The sequence below is a fragment of the Aulonocara stuartgranti genome (genome assembly GCF_965226115.1).
Source record: "Aulonocara stuartgranti genome assembly, chromosome: 1".
NCBI lineage: Eukaryota > Metazoa > Chordata > Actinopteri > Cichliformes > Cichlidae > Aulonocara > Aulonocara stuartgranti.
Genome location: NC_138939.1, coordinates 11,414,431 through 11,431,452, shown reverse-complemented (window position 1 = coordinate 11,431,452; position 17,022 = coordinate 11,414,431). Strand labels below are relative to the sequence as shown.

General features: G+C 39.8%; 2 protein-coding genes across 7 annotated transcripts in view; one reads left to right on the top strand and one right to left on the bottom strand.

Annotated features, from left to right (window-relative positions):
* loxl1 (lysyl oxidase-like 1) overlaps positions 1-17,022 on the bottom strand; it is a 301,527-nt gene that overhangs the window by 155,220 nt on the left and 129,285 nt on the right. For 2 of the 6 annotated variants that reach the window (XM_082536003.1, XM_082536002.1), the window contains exon 4: positions 10,313-10,488. The exons of 2 other annotated variants lie outside the window; for them this stretch is intronic. In XM_082536003.1, the coding sequence (XP_082392129.1) occupies positions 10,313-10,412 (100 nt within the window). In that variant the 5' untranslated portion in view covers positions 10,413-10,488. Of the gene's footprint in view, positions 1-10,312; positions 10,489-16,494; positions 16,996-17,022 lie in introns of those variants that run through there. 2 more of the 6 variants (XM_082536004.1, XM_082536007.1) reach the window with 2 other exon arrangements.
* insyn1 (inhibitory synaptic factor 1) overlaps positions 1-17,022 on the top strand; it is a 44,569-nt gene that overhangs the window by 15,883 nt on the left and 11,664 nt on the right. The gene's annotated exons all lie outside the window — the stretch shown is intronic.

Here is a 17,022-nt window from a genome sequence, read left to right as displayed (position 1 = left end):
AATCAAGAGATGAAGTAGAGAAGGCGGCAGTGTGAAATCGAAGAGGAGAGAGGTGGAGCCACAGACAGACGGGGGGAAAAGAAAAGAGAGACAGACACAGTGAAGGCTTATCTCTTGGCCTGCAGACAACAGTTCTTTTTCAGAGCCGCAGCTCTGAAAAAGGGTGGGGGTGTCTCTTTGGGGTGCATGAGCCAGAGGGTCAGCAGTTCATCCCATAATTCTATGATTGCAAGTCAGTTGCAGATGCTCAAAAAATAATAAGAATAAAAATAAACAGCTATCCATTTAACACGTCATTCCAGCTTCTGACAACTAGAGGTTGTTAATCAAAGCATATTTGCCAGGGTTCACAAAGGAGAAAGAAAAAAATCTCTTTACCCATCTGTGCGCTTGTTTGTTTGTAGACGTTACTTATATTTTAACTGATACTGGAATTCACAAGTCCTTTGCCCCCAAGAAGCATCGGATCCATCTGTCTTGCGTCACTAATGCTTTGCACAGTCATTTGTAACAACCATAAATAGCAGTGGTCTACATTTAGTCAATGACATCTGCTATGACCTAAATGGAGGAAATATTAAATGGGCTGCCAGTGGCTAAATTTATGATAGCGCACACACACTTTAAAGGGATCTGTGTTTTCTGTACGTTTAAATTACGAAGGACAATGCAAACACTAAAAAAAGCGTTTAAAGTCACAATGACTTTTACTGGAGATTATTTTTTCCTTTTAATATGTGATATTTATAAAATATTAGTGCACATAGTACATACAGCACTTAACATACAAATTTGTTCTGATGTATGTGCCCTCTCATTCTGTTTAAGATAAAGCCCCAACTTTGCTGAGCTGTCACTATGATGCTCTAAAATGTATTAAAGAAAGATAACTTGGTGCTAATTCTTAACTCTTTAATAACTTGTTACAAAGTGTTTTTTACTTTATTGTCAGTGAAGTTCAGGGAAAGGCATCTAACCATCAGGCCTCATATGTAAATAAAAGAGTAAGAGACATGTTAAAGATTGTAATTTTAAAACCTTTTCTTAATGCTCTGCTTTGAAACAAGCTGGAGACAGGATGACCTTTGAACATAACATAGCTGTGAATGTAAATCTCACACAAAGCTCTTTAACTCCACTAATTGATGCCTGGAGCAAAAAGATTTGTTTTTTTTTAATTGCTACTTTGACGTAACCACATGAAGGCTTTGTGGCACTCCTGTACAAGTACACCTCTGAGAAATGTGCACTCTGTCAACATCCCTATCCTCCTTTGACCAGATGCAGCCCATCCAGACACCTGGAGGGAGGCGACACCATTACCTCTCCTCAGCCTAATTGCAGGGACATAGCATTGGCAGTTGGGCAAGGATTCTGAAGCCAACTTCTGCAGGAGAAGTAGCAGGGGCTTGATGGGCTGAAATTCATTCTGACAGTCACTGCCTGATTGACAGATTGCTAAAGGTTGACTGCGGCCTCAATGCGCCACAGGTAGATGGGCCTTTGCCCCGCCACCATGGGGCTCCAGGGAGATTGGCTTTGGGATTGGGAAGCAGGGAACAGCTCAGGAAACATTTAGTGTTGGATTTGAATCTGGCTATAACTGTTGGTGGTCAGGCAATTAGATATACACAGTGCAAAACACAGCCTCATGCTGTTCTCAGCCCACTCCTGCCTGCCTGCCTAAGCCTATACATATGTATGAGTTTGTGCTCACAAAGTGGAAAGGAGTACCAAACCAGCCATAAACTATGGCTTTTCTCATTTCTGAGGCTGTCTTAATAGATAAGATAATCATGGTGGATGGATGATAGATAATGTAGAGGTGGTTACTATTACTGACACGGGTTAACAGTTTTTAATACATGTTTTTTGGCTTAATACTATTCATCGTACATTTCTTTCATACATATCATCTGACCTGTCATGCTGTTTGCTGCAAAAATTGCAATCTGAGTAATTACTTAAAATTGATTGCATCAGATTTTATGCACTTGGACACAAAAAAAGGGATAAAGATCAATAAATGCTACTTTCACTTCACAAATATACATCTTTTTCTTTTTTTAAAAATCAGTGAGCCTAGTAGAGGCGGAGGATACACTATTGATCTCTAACTCTCGGACACGAGTGGATATCCTTGAGGAATAAACTTTGTTTCACAGCTAAACTAAGCTACATAGCCTATCAAAACACATCATCTGTATGTGGGGCTTCAAAATGCATTCTACCACATCCCTGAACAAAATTACAATTAAATAAATAATATATGCAGGCATTGTGAACAGTTTATTTAAATAAGATATACAAAGGTTGAAAATTATTAGATTTTTTTTTTTACTAACCTCTGATCCAAAAAGATCAATGTACTGGATTTTATTTTGCACTCTCAATATGCATGTAACTCACTTTGATAGACAAAGGGAAAAGCAGCAGATAATTTCAGTTTGATAATCTTAAAAAAGAAAAAGAGGAAAGACAAAAACAAACAAATGGAGGCTGCCTCGGGTATCATCTCATTGAGGGGCATCGAACCACTAAAAGCGAAAACAAGCTTCAAGGAAAGGACGGAAAAAGGAGCGCTGGCACTGCTAACAACATTGTCACACAGCCCACCCACCCACTTCTTACCCTCCTTTCACACCAGATTGTCAAAATAACTGTCAGAAGTGTTTCATTGCTCAGAACTGCTGGAGAAAATGTTGGCCTTTGCGAGTGGTGGTGTGTGCTCACAATATTGAGGGCAATAAAGAAAGAAATAATCTGACATAGCAGTTCAATTTAGCAACATCATTACTTTGATGAAAGGTGCACCACACCGCATCTAAGCAACTTCTTATAGTGACACTTTGTTTTAAAGCAGAAGAGAATTTTTCTCATGACAAACCTGCTATAAACTTTTGCGGCAGCCAGTGGCTGTATTTTCCATCTATTTTATACTTTATTGGATTTCCTGCCTTCATCTGCTATTGCTGTATTTAGTGTTGATGATTTCCATTGTGAGAGGAAAAATAGGCCATCGAATTCTCTTAATTCACCACATACACTCTGGCCCCTGTCATTTAATTGATAGATGGAAGCTCTTTCTTTTTTCACTTTCTCCCACTCCCCACATAGCTCTCCATTTATCGCCACTTTCATTACTCGGAGCAGAACGGTAAGTTTCTGAGATCAGTGCTGGATATCTGGAGGCTAATGAGTTGGGTGGACTGCAGTGATTGCATGAGGATATGCCTTTGCTATCTGGCAGTAGTGACATGTTCAGGGTGACAATAGAAAGATGAGTGACTAAAAGCTATGGCTGCTCTGACATTACATAGAATACTCTGATTTCTTTTTTCTCGCATTTATTCCATTTGTCCTATTTGCGTACTGTTAGGACTTTATCAATAGATACTCCTCACTGACATTCTTATTGGTACTAGTCTAGACATCTCACACTAAGCTTAAACTATTTGGGGTGGGGTTTTTCATGTCAGCCTGCTCTTGATTCAATAAGCCTAACAAGCCATTGCGTTTGTGTAAAACAGAGTAGCATTTTGGTAACTATTTAAGCGCTATTGGGCAGGTGTTGTGAAAAAATGATTTTTACTGGCCTTTTACTCTCAAAGATTTTTGTAAAAGGAGTAGTTGTTAAGACGTGAAGAATATTATTGTTGACTTTTTCTGAATTGTCCCCATGATTCATCATCTCTTCGATGCCTGTGATGTGTCAGAGAGAGGAAAATGATACCTGCAGAAAATGTCATCAATTAGAACCTTTCCGCTGGAAAACAAATGTCTTCTTGAATATGTAACATTCTAACCCTAACAGATACCCGTTACTGTTGTCTAGGTGTTTATCAGCAATTTAGTGCAGACAAGTCTGGTACTGGAACCAATTTAAAATTGGTTATATACAATACCTATCACTAAGTGCTGACTTATTAATGGTTGCAGTTGTAAACACAAGTTTACCAATCACAATCGTCTGCATACTGGAGGTCTTGAGATACATTTTCAAGTTACTTACTAATCAGTGTATCTCAATAATGACATGCAGCTTGAGAGAGTACGTATTTATTAATGAGCCATCTCTGAGCAAAATCCCAGCAATACAACAGTAGGATATGCTGGTGTAAGTGTGGGCCTGAAGCACCCTGCCAACAGCACTGAGGCATGTCATTAGAAGCACCCAATCCAGTCTAGATACAGGACTGTTGCTCAAGTACTGGAATTATGACCACAGGCAAAAAACACAAACACTGGTCCTCCAGCAGGTGTGGGAACAATGCAGGTCTGGTCAGCTCTGTTCTCTTAAAGATGGTGAGGCCAGTTCCTTAAATTTTTCTGGTTAAATTTAGACCATTGTCCTCTGCTGCAGACAGAATACTAATAAGGCCAGTGCAAAGCCAAAGAGAGCTGCAAGAGACTCCGCTCCTGTATTCCTCCCTCTTTTTTACTGCATTAAAGCTTTCAGGCTTTCAGAACATCGTACAACTAAAGTAACCCGAACCATAAGTTTAACTGTAGCCCTGAGATATATTGACTCCTTCTCACACAATTATGAGCAGCTTTTGAAACACCTTAGGCATTTTAGCGACACATTAAAGTCACTTAATGGGATGCCGATTTTCACCACTGGACTATCCAAATAAAGTGTAGCCCATTAAATGAATATTTCATATGCATTTTGATGGGATCTATCAGACACTCTGCAAACATTACCTATTATTCATTGCTCCACTAGCATACTCTGATTTCCTTTCATTTTGCATTAGATGCAGTGAACACTTCTGAAGCCCAGCCATTTGTTTGACTATGTAAATAATTGAGCAGATACAGTATAGTCACATACATCATTGAAGAGTTGCAGATGGAAAAAAATCAGCATTTTGTTTTTCCCGATCAATCATATTTCTGGATTCAGAATTTTTTGTAATCTAACATTTACAGACACTGCTGATGTAGACAAACTTTTGACATAATAAAACTGTTGTGTTGTGATTAATGGTAACCCTTTGTGCATATTAAAAGACTTGTCAATCAAACATAGCATGTTTTAATCTTTGATTTTTAATAACATAAAAGTAACACATGGATAATTCATTCTACTCTAAGTGCTTGGATGGGAACCCTCGCTAGTTATTCGTGCAGCCTGAAGCCCACAGGACTGTTCATTTCTGACCAAGGCCTCAGTTCAACACCAATAACAAGACTACTCCAACAACTACAGGAAAAGCTAGAGTAACATTAGTGCCTGACCGAACACACCAACCCCCCATCTTGTTCTCTCTTCCTTCCTTTTTTTTTTTTTTTTTGCTCTGGTAATGAGAGCAGATGCCAAATGAAACCACTAAGCTAAGCAGAGCAGTGCTGAAATAAGAAATAGCTGTAACCAGGACACACTGGGTGAATATTTAGAGCAATGTACATATTTTAGCATGCCCTTTCATGTGATTCCAGGTTAAAGTGGATCATGACTGTGCCTTCACTGATTTAACTCCAGGTTTGAGGGCAAGTGCAAGTATAAGTACAGTAGGACAGTGCCAAGTAAGCACTGTTGACACTATGTGTTATTCTTTTCAAAGATGGGACGTGGGTTATGAAAGGGCATGGTTTCTGCCTTCTGCAGTCTCTCTCATGCTCTGCTTTTCTTATTATCATGCTCTTTCAGTCCTTGAACTCCCTTGAGTCAACAGAGACACTCCATCTGGGGTCTGAAGTCAGGGAGCTGGTACAGTAGGATAGTGCCTACGTGTCAGCATGCTTGCTTCGGCCTTGGCTAGTGAAAGAAGGGTAAGGAAGGGTAGAATAAGGGCGAGACAAGAGAGCTGCAGACAGTGAAGGAGGGAAAATTCAGGGTGCTTCATCATCTTCAGCGACAACTGCACACAGAGGGAAGCAAAGTACATGTCCACTTACAATCTGCAACCTTATCCAGCAGCAGGCTGCCAGCTAGCGGTCACCTCGCAGACGTCTGGCCAAACCCATCTATTAACCCAGAACAGCTGGCCACTTCCCAGCTTGCAAGACTGTGCCTTTAATTGTGCTTGTGGTCTAAGGAGAGAAGACTGGGTGGTCTGCAACGATTATATTCTTATTCCAATAATATACTGCCCAAGAGACTCAATCTGACAATCATCCACAGACCACACGTGGAATACCTCTCATTCCAAAAAAACAAAGAAAATATGAGACGAAAGTGTGTACTGTGAAATTTGATGTGTGCTTTACTGTTAACAACCTTAACTGCCTAACCTCCCACCCCATCCCTAATACCGCCGTCTCAACTGCTGAATCCTGCCGATGCTGCAAAATGAGCAGGCATCTACATAATACAACAAAACTAATTTCCTCATCTCCTGCTGTTCTTGAGTCCTGGGAAGATGAAAATATTCATTGCTGTTGTCCTGAACACAGCATAATCATCTAGGATTTACGCTTCTAGCTTGTATCAAATTAATTGTGCATGGAGTGAGGAGGGTCGAGAGAATATCTCATAGAAATGGATTTCACCACGTCATCACACAAATGTATAAAGTAGAACTATAGTCTTTGTTTTCTTGTCTTTGATCACAGCAGAGTGCACATGGTCGCTGCCTTTACTAAAACACGGAAAAGCAAAGCAAAGATATGATGCGGCATTGTATATGAGCTCGTTTCCAGGCTTGTCACCACAGAATAAATAGGGGTGGTATGTACAGTATTTACATTGAAACAGATAAAAAGGAAACACATGACGAGACCACTGCCTTAGGATTATCTAGTGGCTTTGAAGTCTTCTGCTGATGCAGTGGTTACTTTTGCCTGAACACTTAAACCCCTAGATGAAACTTAGCAGGAATTATTAATGGAGGGCTACTTGCCTTAAATGACAGAAACAGACTGAAAAATGTGCATGTTGGTTTGATGTTACAAACAAATTTGTATGATTCAGAATCTTTATTCGCAATTGCCAATTGTTTGTTTTTCTGGGATGAAGAAATCAAAGTCTGAAAAAATATAGTTTAAGAAATATTGCTTTTCCTGCCAGTTTGCTAATTTATTTTGGAGCATAGACAGTAGGTATTACTCCTCATAAGGCATTTCTACAGTGACTGCACTTATTTATGGCCAACTTCATGTCTGCACCTTAGTTAAAGCCAGTCTCTGCAGGGCTTTTAAAATCCAAATTCCAAAAGAAGTTGGGATGCTGTTAAAATGAAAATAAAAACAGAATGATTTTTAAATGTCATAAACCCATATTTATTTACAATACAAAAAGAAAACGTGAAAGGTTCAACAAGAACTCTTTGCATGAAAAAAATCTTATTTTGAATTTGATATAAGAAAAGCATTTTGGAGTCATCATCTAAAAAAAATCAAAATCCAGAGAAATCTCTGCACATAAAGGCCAAAAAACAATAAAACAGGCATGATTCTGTCATGGGAATCATTGCATAAGTTCGGGAACACTTGAAACACCAGATATCCCTGTTTGTGAACACAGTTCACCTGCATCCACAAATGCAGGTGAAAGCTCTATCATGAAAAGAACCCATACGCCAGCATCATCCAGAAACACTGCCATCCTCTCTGTGGGAAAGCTCAATTAAATTGAACTGAAGCAAAGTGGAAAACTGCTCTTTGGTCAGATGAGTTAAACTCAGAAATTCTTTTTGGAAAACATGGATAAGGTGGTGAAGGACCCTCTCACTCAGACAGAATCTCTCATGGTACAGGGGTGCATTAGTGTCTATAAAATTGGCAGCCTTCATATGAGAAAAAGCACCATCAATGCTGAAAGATGTATACAGCTATTAGAGCAATATATGCTCCCATCCAGGTGGCATCTTTTTCATGGAAGGTTTCAGTGAAATAATGCTAAATCACACAACCCATGGCTTTTGCATTAGAAGAGTCCAGGAGCTGAATTGACCTCCCTGCAGTCCAGACCTTTTACCAATTTAATCAATTTGGAGCAACAAAAAGAAAATAAAAGAAAATACAAAGAAGACTGTTGAGCAGTTAGAATCCTACATCAGAATGGGACAACTTTCCTTCTTAAAAAGTCCAACAACTGTTCTCTTTAGTTCCTAGACAATTACAGACTGTTGTTAAAACAAGGAGGGATGCTACACAGTGGTAAGCATGCCAATGTCCCAAGTTTTCTGAGATGTTTTGCTGTCATCAAATTTAAAATGGCCTTATTTTTTTCTTAAAATTGCACATTTTCTTATTGTCAACATTTGATTTGTTTTCTATATTCTACCGTAAATAAAATATGGGTTTATAAGATTTGCAAATCATTGCATTCAGTTTTTATTTAAATTTCTGCTCCCAAACTTTTTGAGAACTGTGGCTGTGCAATAGTGAACCTGATACTGAACAGTGACTTCACACAGATTATAAGGAAAATATCTCACTACTATAAAATGATAGCAGCTTTTTGACTAGAATTGCATGGCGCGAACAGTTTTCTATGTGCCATCATAATCTGCAGATCTGGTCATTTCTCAGCCATATAATAAAGTGTGCGGTTCCACTTAAGGTGCTTCTTCTATCTAGTATATGAAAAATGTGCAACTGAAAATGTCAATTTTACCACCACTTATTAATTTGCATTGATTATATCCGACAAGTGATGTTCACTGCAGATTTTAGGATTTGCAGCCTAAGGGAGCAGAAGCTTTACATTGGTGTCAACCACTCAAGTCCTCCAAACTGACTAACGAAATTACTGCCCTTCAGAACAACAACTATTTCCTGATCTGACACCTGTATTAACAAGATGACATTATTTGTCATCGCTGTTGTCAATCTCCATTTGGAAAACAAATACATATTACGATCTACCAGGATGATAGTTACATTTTGGCTAGGTTTAGTTTGATTTAAAATGAATACTTCATTAAGGTTAGACCTACGTTATCATTTTTATTACAGAGTAATGAGAGAATTGTGGTTTTTACTGATTTTAAAGGGAAAAAAAGAGGCACTCTCTTGTATTAAGGTTTAAAACGCTCATGAGAACCGTTAATGCATTATAAACTTTATTTATTAAGATAATCTACTATATCATGCTCAGATTAGGACATATTATTACATTCATTTCGGAAAAGAAATGCTCAAACAAAGAAAAGGCAGTGTCAGTGGAGTGGCCCAAAGTGAAGAAGGAACAAGTCATAATGAAGGGATAGATAGTGTGGAAATAAAAGATTGGAAAGAGAAGATTGTGCCACATTCATAAGCCCAGAAAAAGGGAGGGGTTGACAGTAAACCCTGTAAATCCATTTGGTTTTTCAGACATGGATGGAGAACAGAACTGACAATAGCTTGAGGGGCTAGTGCTCCATGGAGTGAATACCAGAGCGGAGGAGAGCAAAAATAAATAAAGAATGTGTCACCTAGTGGGAGGAGGCACCAAGGCAAGATCTGTCAGAACTCTGCTGCTGTCTGCAGATTAGATCTGGGGCTATTTAAAGAGGGAGAGCACGCCAGAGCCCCCAACACCAATGTCCACACTGCACCTCCCACCAGTATAACATTACTGGCAGCCATCACCTTTTGAGAAAAAATACGATTCATAAGCGATGACTACAAAGGGCCAAGGGATGGGGACATTTTTTTCCTGTCGTGACTGACCTGATCACATCACGTGTTCTCTGAGTCCGTGCAGATAAATCCAAGGTCACGTAAGAGGGGAATTTGCATGATGATGTCATAGATGCAGTCAGGGCTGCCATATGCATTTTTTTGGGTTATATCTGGTCTATTAAAAAACAACATCTCAATAACCCTGAGGTCAGATTGACATGCTGCCATTCAAATAATCACCATTTCCCATCAGGATCAAAGTAACATGAGCCAGTCTGGCAGTCAGTCTGACTTGGCGTGCACTGTACATATATATCCGTTGTGCCTTTATGACAGTGTTTTTTTATTTTATAGGGGAAAAAAGAGCTAGTGATTGATGCATGTGTTTGTGTGGGTGTATGAGTATCTGCCAGAAGATATGAGTTTAGCTATGAGTATGAGAATGCGTGTGTATATACTGTAGTCTTGTTTTTGTTTGTTTGTTTGTTTGTTTTGGGGGGGGGGGGGGGTGTTGTGTGTGTGTGTGTGTGTTCTGTGAGTGCATGCTGTTTGTGTGTTTTCTGTCCTCCCACAGTAGATTGATTAGATAGAATGCTGCTGGCGAGGCCCTGCTGTGTGTTTGGTCACATCACTCTGACTCTGTGATGTTTCTCTCCTCAAATAAAGCAACATTAGCCCAGTCATGTTTGCCTCCCAAACATGAGCCAAGGATGATGAAGCTATGTGCACTACCAAACTGCAAGGCCTCATTTACCCTGTGATACCTTCTCCCTTTCCTGCTCCCTCTCATTCTTGCACTGCTGTCTCTTCCTCCAGGCTGCAGCAGACTGACTCTGTGCTACAGACTGAGTCATTCTCAGCCAGCCAGTTATCTCTCCATCCAGCCCTCAGATTTCACCACTCCTTTTGTTGTCATCAATCAAAGCTCGGCTGCAAGAAAGAGAGCGAGAAACCCATGAAAGGTGTCAAAACAGTGGCCAACTACGGACTTGCACTTGTAGGTTGGCGCCGCATTTATGCATGAACACAAAATCCATGGATTATTAATGAAGCCCCTTTTCAAATGTTTCCAGGAACCTTGTAGAACGGTGTGTGTGAAAAGCGAGGAGAATGTATCAGAAGGTGCTTTGGCGAACACCGATTGTTGTATCATGCAGAGTTGCAAACAGTAGATTTGGAGGATGGGATTTGCTGGCAAGCAAAGCATATAGGAGAGGGGGTCATGGACAAATGCAGGTGAAGACAACGAAGCGACAAAATCTCAGTCAGAACGATCCTCAAAAATGTTTTCCACAGATGGCTCAACAAGGCCCTCATACCATACCTCTACCAACTAATTACATGCTGCGCCTGACTTCGCACTCTCTCTTCCCTTGCCAAAGCCAAGTTTATTGAAAAGATGAATATGCTTTACGTAGAACAATACATCTCCATTCTTCACTCTTTCCAATTTGTGTCAACACAGTACAATGGGCCCAGTGTTTATGGACTAGAAATTCAACGCATGAAACGGAGATGAAGTGAGAGGAGAAAAGAATGGGAAATTGCCTCTCCTGTCGTTCACCTTCACTGTACATTGGTTATTTGTCTGCTGTAATTGCCCCTTTTAATGTCCCTGGAGAATGCAGGTAAAGGGAACCCCGCTGCACTGTGTGTTTGTGTTGGTTTTATTAATACCACAGCAAAACCAGGGGCAGTATGAACGACTGATATAGCTACTGTGACATCACAAGTTGCTTTAAGCTTTAAGCTTTAAGATGAGGTCACCATCTTGGTTGCAAAAAACTGCATGTGATAAGGTGAGGTGGGTTTGACTGTGAAACAATTGTGGTTGGCCAGTTGGTAGCCAATGGACAAGTTGAACAATACCACTGTTAAGTCTCCATTTTCAAACATTATTAAAGATTTACAAAAACATATTTATTTTTTTATTCAATGAGGCTCAAAATGAGTGACTAAGACCAAGAACTCAGCAGGAGAGTTTACAGAGGTCAATACAGACAGCATTTTCCCCCTCAGACTTCAGAAGATATTTGGGTTGGGTAGCCGTGGATTTCTTGCCCCTAAACTGTCTACTATGCCGTATTTGAGCTTGACAGGCCAAAAAGGGCACGAGGGCAGACTTCTGGCTTAGTATAAAACAAATGAGTCATGCATATATTAATTTTAAATGTATTCTTTAAATTATTTATTTATTTAAATATGCAATAAAATACTGTCCTAGTTAAATATTTTCTTTCCTCTCACTTTTGTGAGATGTGTTTACCAGGCTCCTTTTGCCCAAAGGGGTTGTGTGACCGAGGTAACGCTTCTCCAAACACCATCGTGTTTCCCTGCCAACTCGGCAACATATAATTATCAAGAGACACACACACAGAAAGAGATAGACACATTAAATCACAAATCAAGAGAATTGTTAAGCAGAAAATAGGCTGTGATATTTCTCCAAGGGGGACATATATGTATTCTTGCCTCATTTCAGGCACGTAATCAATATGTTTTTGGGCTTATGGGTAGTATTTCAATATGTAATTAAAGGAACTGATCCATGCACATTGACTAATTGTTCTCTTGACGAGATGCTTGATGAAATCTATCCAAAACTGAGAGAGAGAGAAAGAAAGAAAGAGGCTTTTACTTAATGGGGAACAATGACAAAACATCTGGATTTTGATGACTAATTCATAGGCTGTATTTTACATTGGAAGTTGTTTAAAGTTCAGTATTGCTCTCAGATGATAAAACCTTGGATTAGGAAAAAAATAAAGGGGAGGATATGTGAAATGTGCAGATAAAAACATGATAAAGAGTGCATGGAGGCAGAGAGAACATCTATTAGTCAGGATGAATTTTGCAGTTTTTATTTGCTTAAGTTTAATTATATTTAACATTTCAGCATTCCAATCAAAGTAGTACATTGCTGTGAGTGTCCTTAAAGCATTCAAAACGTAGTCACTGTGGACCATATCAAAATACTGCAAATGTCTAACAAGCTTGCAAGTGCACGTCTGTTTCGCTCTCAGTATTCTGTGCTCGTTTGGGGATGCACGTTCAATAACATAATACCAATAATCAGAATGCAACCTACAACGCTTACAGAAACACTAATTGCTTTATTGATAATTCTGATACTTCAATGATGGTTGACAGCTGACTTCCAAAATCATCGCAAATTCTGCTAAAGAAAATCCAGAATACACAAACATTATATCATACACGGTACCTTCAGTTTAGGCGTTTCTGTCGTTTTCACAGTTTGTCTCGCGACTTAGAGCCAAGCTAAATATAGGAGAAGAGTTCAGATAATGACAAAGAAGGTCACTGCTGGACTTGCTATCTCTGCGAAGTCTGGCAAGAAGCCGGCTGCTTGTTCATTTCCATTGTTAGCGACAGCAGACTGTTAAGAAGATGTTATCCACACATTAAGGGGGAGATGTGTTGACATCTGTCACCCTGATGATTGATTGCCTGAAGGAATATCTACAGTTTGCTAGATTTTAGTTGCTGTTTTACAAGATGCATTCTTTGGGTGGGTGGACAGGAGAGTTCCTATAAATAGGAAACCCGGTGGTGGCAAGGGAGTGATGGAGGCAGGTATATGTGGCAGCCAGATGGTGCCTTGTGGGAAATGTCTCCCAGTGATTTTGTTTGCAAATAGGTCTCTGTAAAGTCACCAGCTCTTTTCCTCCAACTTGCCTGCTGTTATAGGCAGAGCTTTAGGAACTGCCATATCTGATAAAGGTGCTGCCAACTCAAAGATGTCCTGCCGCTTGCCAAAGAGAGAGTGAAAGTGACGCACTGTGACAGGTTTTGTCACTCTCTGAGGCGACCGCCCTACAGATTGTCACAGATAGAAATGGCAGAACCCTGGAAGCAATGACAAATTGTTTTGAGAGAAAGAGGTAGGAGAGCAAGCCACGCCAATATCTGTGGCCTACTTCATAACCACGGTGGGGAAGGAGGGGCGCTATCATCGTTCAGTCAAAGCATGTGTAAGTGCATGGTCTTAGCTTGTTTGATTTCCAGCATAATGATGCTGCTGTTACACACCTGCAAGAGAAACACTGGGCTCTACCTTTGATGGTAAAAGTATTAAATGGATGTTCACAAGAACAATTCTATTATAAAAAAAAATTATAGTCAAAACTCTCTCTAGGTCATCAAGAGAGCAATCATTGATTTGTTCCACTGGACATTGCGAACACAGTAACAGAAGCCAGGGTGATTTCACAGAGATATGGGCACATTTTCTGGTTCATAAGTGGTAGCACCTCAACAAGTAAAACTCATTTGGGTGTAAGAGCTCAAACAAACATTTTACGAGTACACAAATTTAATCTGCAGTGTCTTTCTTAATAGAGCAGGCACATGTTGTTATATCTTGAAGCCTTCAGTGCAGAGGGTTCTCTGCTTCAATCTGTGATTCAGGGGAAACTAGCACAATTATTAAAGAGACATTTCTTTTGAAAGATCACGTATTTACTGTGGAAATGTATTTGTACTAAATGAGATGTGTCTTTTTTAGATGTGTGTTTTTGGAACTATTTTAAAGTTGAGGATTATGTCAATAACACCTTTAGATAATATATATCACTGTAAATAGGATAGCATAGCGGTTATTGTGGGAAGGTAAGATACCACGCTTATTTTAAACACCTCACTCCTCCAGACAGTGAGTCACAGTTAAAGGGCTGCGGATGAAAATGCTTTGTTGATAAGAGGTCAGAAGAGACTTTCTTTCCCCAGGTAAACAGTGTAGCCCCCAAAAAAGAGTTGATCTACAACAGGAGTTAAAAATGTGGTCATAAGATGATTTGATTTATTATGATAGAGATTAGCAGGTTAGCGTTTGTCATTCTGGCAAAGATTGTCATTGTCCATATTGTATGAGTTTGCTTTCAAACAGCTGCAAAGTTTTCAGGAGCTACAAATTATTCATCCTTGGCTGGCATAGCAGTTGCACCTGAACATGGTCACACTCTTTTAGTAGGACAATGTACTATCTGACTAAGCATGTATCATTTCAAGGAAACTCCAGGTAAGCTTGAAGGAGGATGAATGAAAATGCTTCTCCACAGAAATGTGTTTCTGCCCACTAATGCACACCGCATCATCCTCTGTGGTATGGTTCTGAGTAATAATGCTGCCACAAACACTGGATAGCCAATCTTCACTAAAGGCCAAAGAAGATGGAGCAGAAGTGAAACAGCAATTGAATATTCCTGAGGTCCATCATTGCTTCCATAAAGGCTCAGAGAGAAGGTTAAAATAAAAATAAATTGCATTAGTTTTTGGGGGTTTTTTCTCCTCTGTGCCTCAGTGTTTTCACAAAGGCCTGTAGATCTAGCTATATTTGTTGGGTAATGATATATGTGTTCACACTATAAAAGAAAATGGGAGCACACCTCCATTAAGATAAGCGCTGCAGGCCAAGGAAACCTAGAAATGCCACTGGCATATTGATTGCATGCCCTGTATTAATAGTAGGGTTAGCTGCTGCTCTCTCAGCCCCGAACAGTTCAGCCATTGTCAGACAACATTTAGCTGCAATGGAAACTAAGCTTATGTTAAAACAAAATGAAATGTAGAACAAGTGAACTGAAAGTCACAGTGAACTGAAACATGCAGCAAGTAGTCTGTTGATTTATCGTACTTTAGCCCAATGTTTGTTCAAGACTTCATCATGGCAGATGCATTATGTAAAAATATATAGATAGTAGGGGTGCAACGATACACAAAATTCACGGTTCGGTTCGGTTCGATACTTTGGTGTCACGGTTCGATATTTTTTCGATACAAAAAAAATGTTCATGCCTTTTTAATTTGTCATTTATTAAAATTATAAATATATATTTTAACTCAAAAGTACAGTTTTTAAATTTAACCCTAACCCTTGTGCGTGTTTTTTATTTTGACAGCGAATGCACACCTGCGGACCACTTATGTGCAGCCCTGGTTATTTAGCTCGTCATATCGCAGCCAAAGATATTCGTTTGTCAATGAAACCATAAAGCTGCACTTTCTTTTTGCCTTATAGTCTGATTTGTCATAACTTCTCCTGCTGCTTTTACACATGCACTCACATAAGCTCAGCGAGTCTCTGCGCGATCAACCTCTCACATGTTTAAGCTTGCTGCGGGAGATTTCACTTGTCATGTTTGCATAGTAAGCTAACAATTAATAAGACGATGTCAGAGGAATTGGTGCACAAATTATCATCACTCACAGATCGGTGCTGTCGCTCTCTATACACAGTTCGCACGATTGCAAATTGAAAGCAAAAAAAACAAGCGCAAATTCAAACGCGATTTCAATATGTCACATATTGACAGTGGCTCACCGATGCCAATGACATAATTACCCAGCTACATTTCTGAAAGAATGCAAAAGCATTGACATATATTTTTCCGTCCTACGGGCAGGGAAGAGATAGATTTTGGTAGCCCGACTGAAAAAAATTGCGAGCCCTGTATCTGATTGAGGAATCACTCATCTTTGGAAAAGAGAGTTTATTACAGAGAAATGTCTCTTTCCAAAATAAAAGCTATACTATCCGCTTCTTCTGGGCTATATTCTCAGCAGCATAAGGAGAATCATGTGCTAACAGCTGTCTAAATGACTCGGCTAAAGTTAGTAGCATGCTTGTTTTTGTATGCTTCCACTTGTCTTTGCACTAGGATGATGTCGGCGTAAATGTGCAGTCATATTCGTTGTGTTCCCACTAGTGCTGTCAGCGTTAATCTTGTTGAAATGACCTTAACGCCACAACACGGCAAATCTCCGTTAACGAGCTACCACCGATCGCCCCGTGCATGGGGCTAGACGGCCAACACGTTAACGAGCTAACTGCGCTAACACACTAGTTCCCACCCATGTAATTGAGCATTGCATGGCACATCCAACATACTGTTTTACTTTAGTCCATGACTCGCTTACCTTCAGGGTCATACGTCACATGAAAACCAAAATAATTCCAAACGCCAGATCTGAATGAGGGTGGGGGAGGTCCATGTTGCAAGGAGAGCTTAACTTCTCTCTCGCTAGCTTGCCCTGCGCTCTTCCTTCTGACGATGCTGTCTGTGTTGAGCGCTCAGTGGATCTGCGCTCGACAGTGCAGCCTAGGCGGAGTAGTCGAACGCAGATTCACTGAGCGCTCAACACAGACAGCATCGTCAGAAGGAAAGTTGATAAAATAAATTACAAATGTTGTATTGTTCGATACATATGCGTACCGAACCGAAAGCACTGTATCGAACGGTTCGATATCGATACGAATATTGTTGCACCCCTGATAGATAGTGTTACTGGTTATTTATTTATGAATGTTTGACATTTATAATCAATCGGACAGAAAAACATTACCATTTTTACTTTATTGACACTGATTATCAGCAATGGGCTTGTTTTAAACTTCCATGCAAACATACAATAGAAAATGTTCTGTGGCCATACAATGACAAGCTG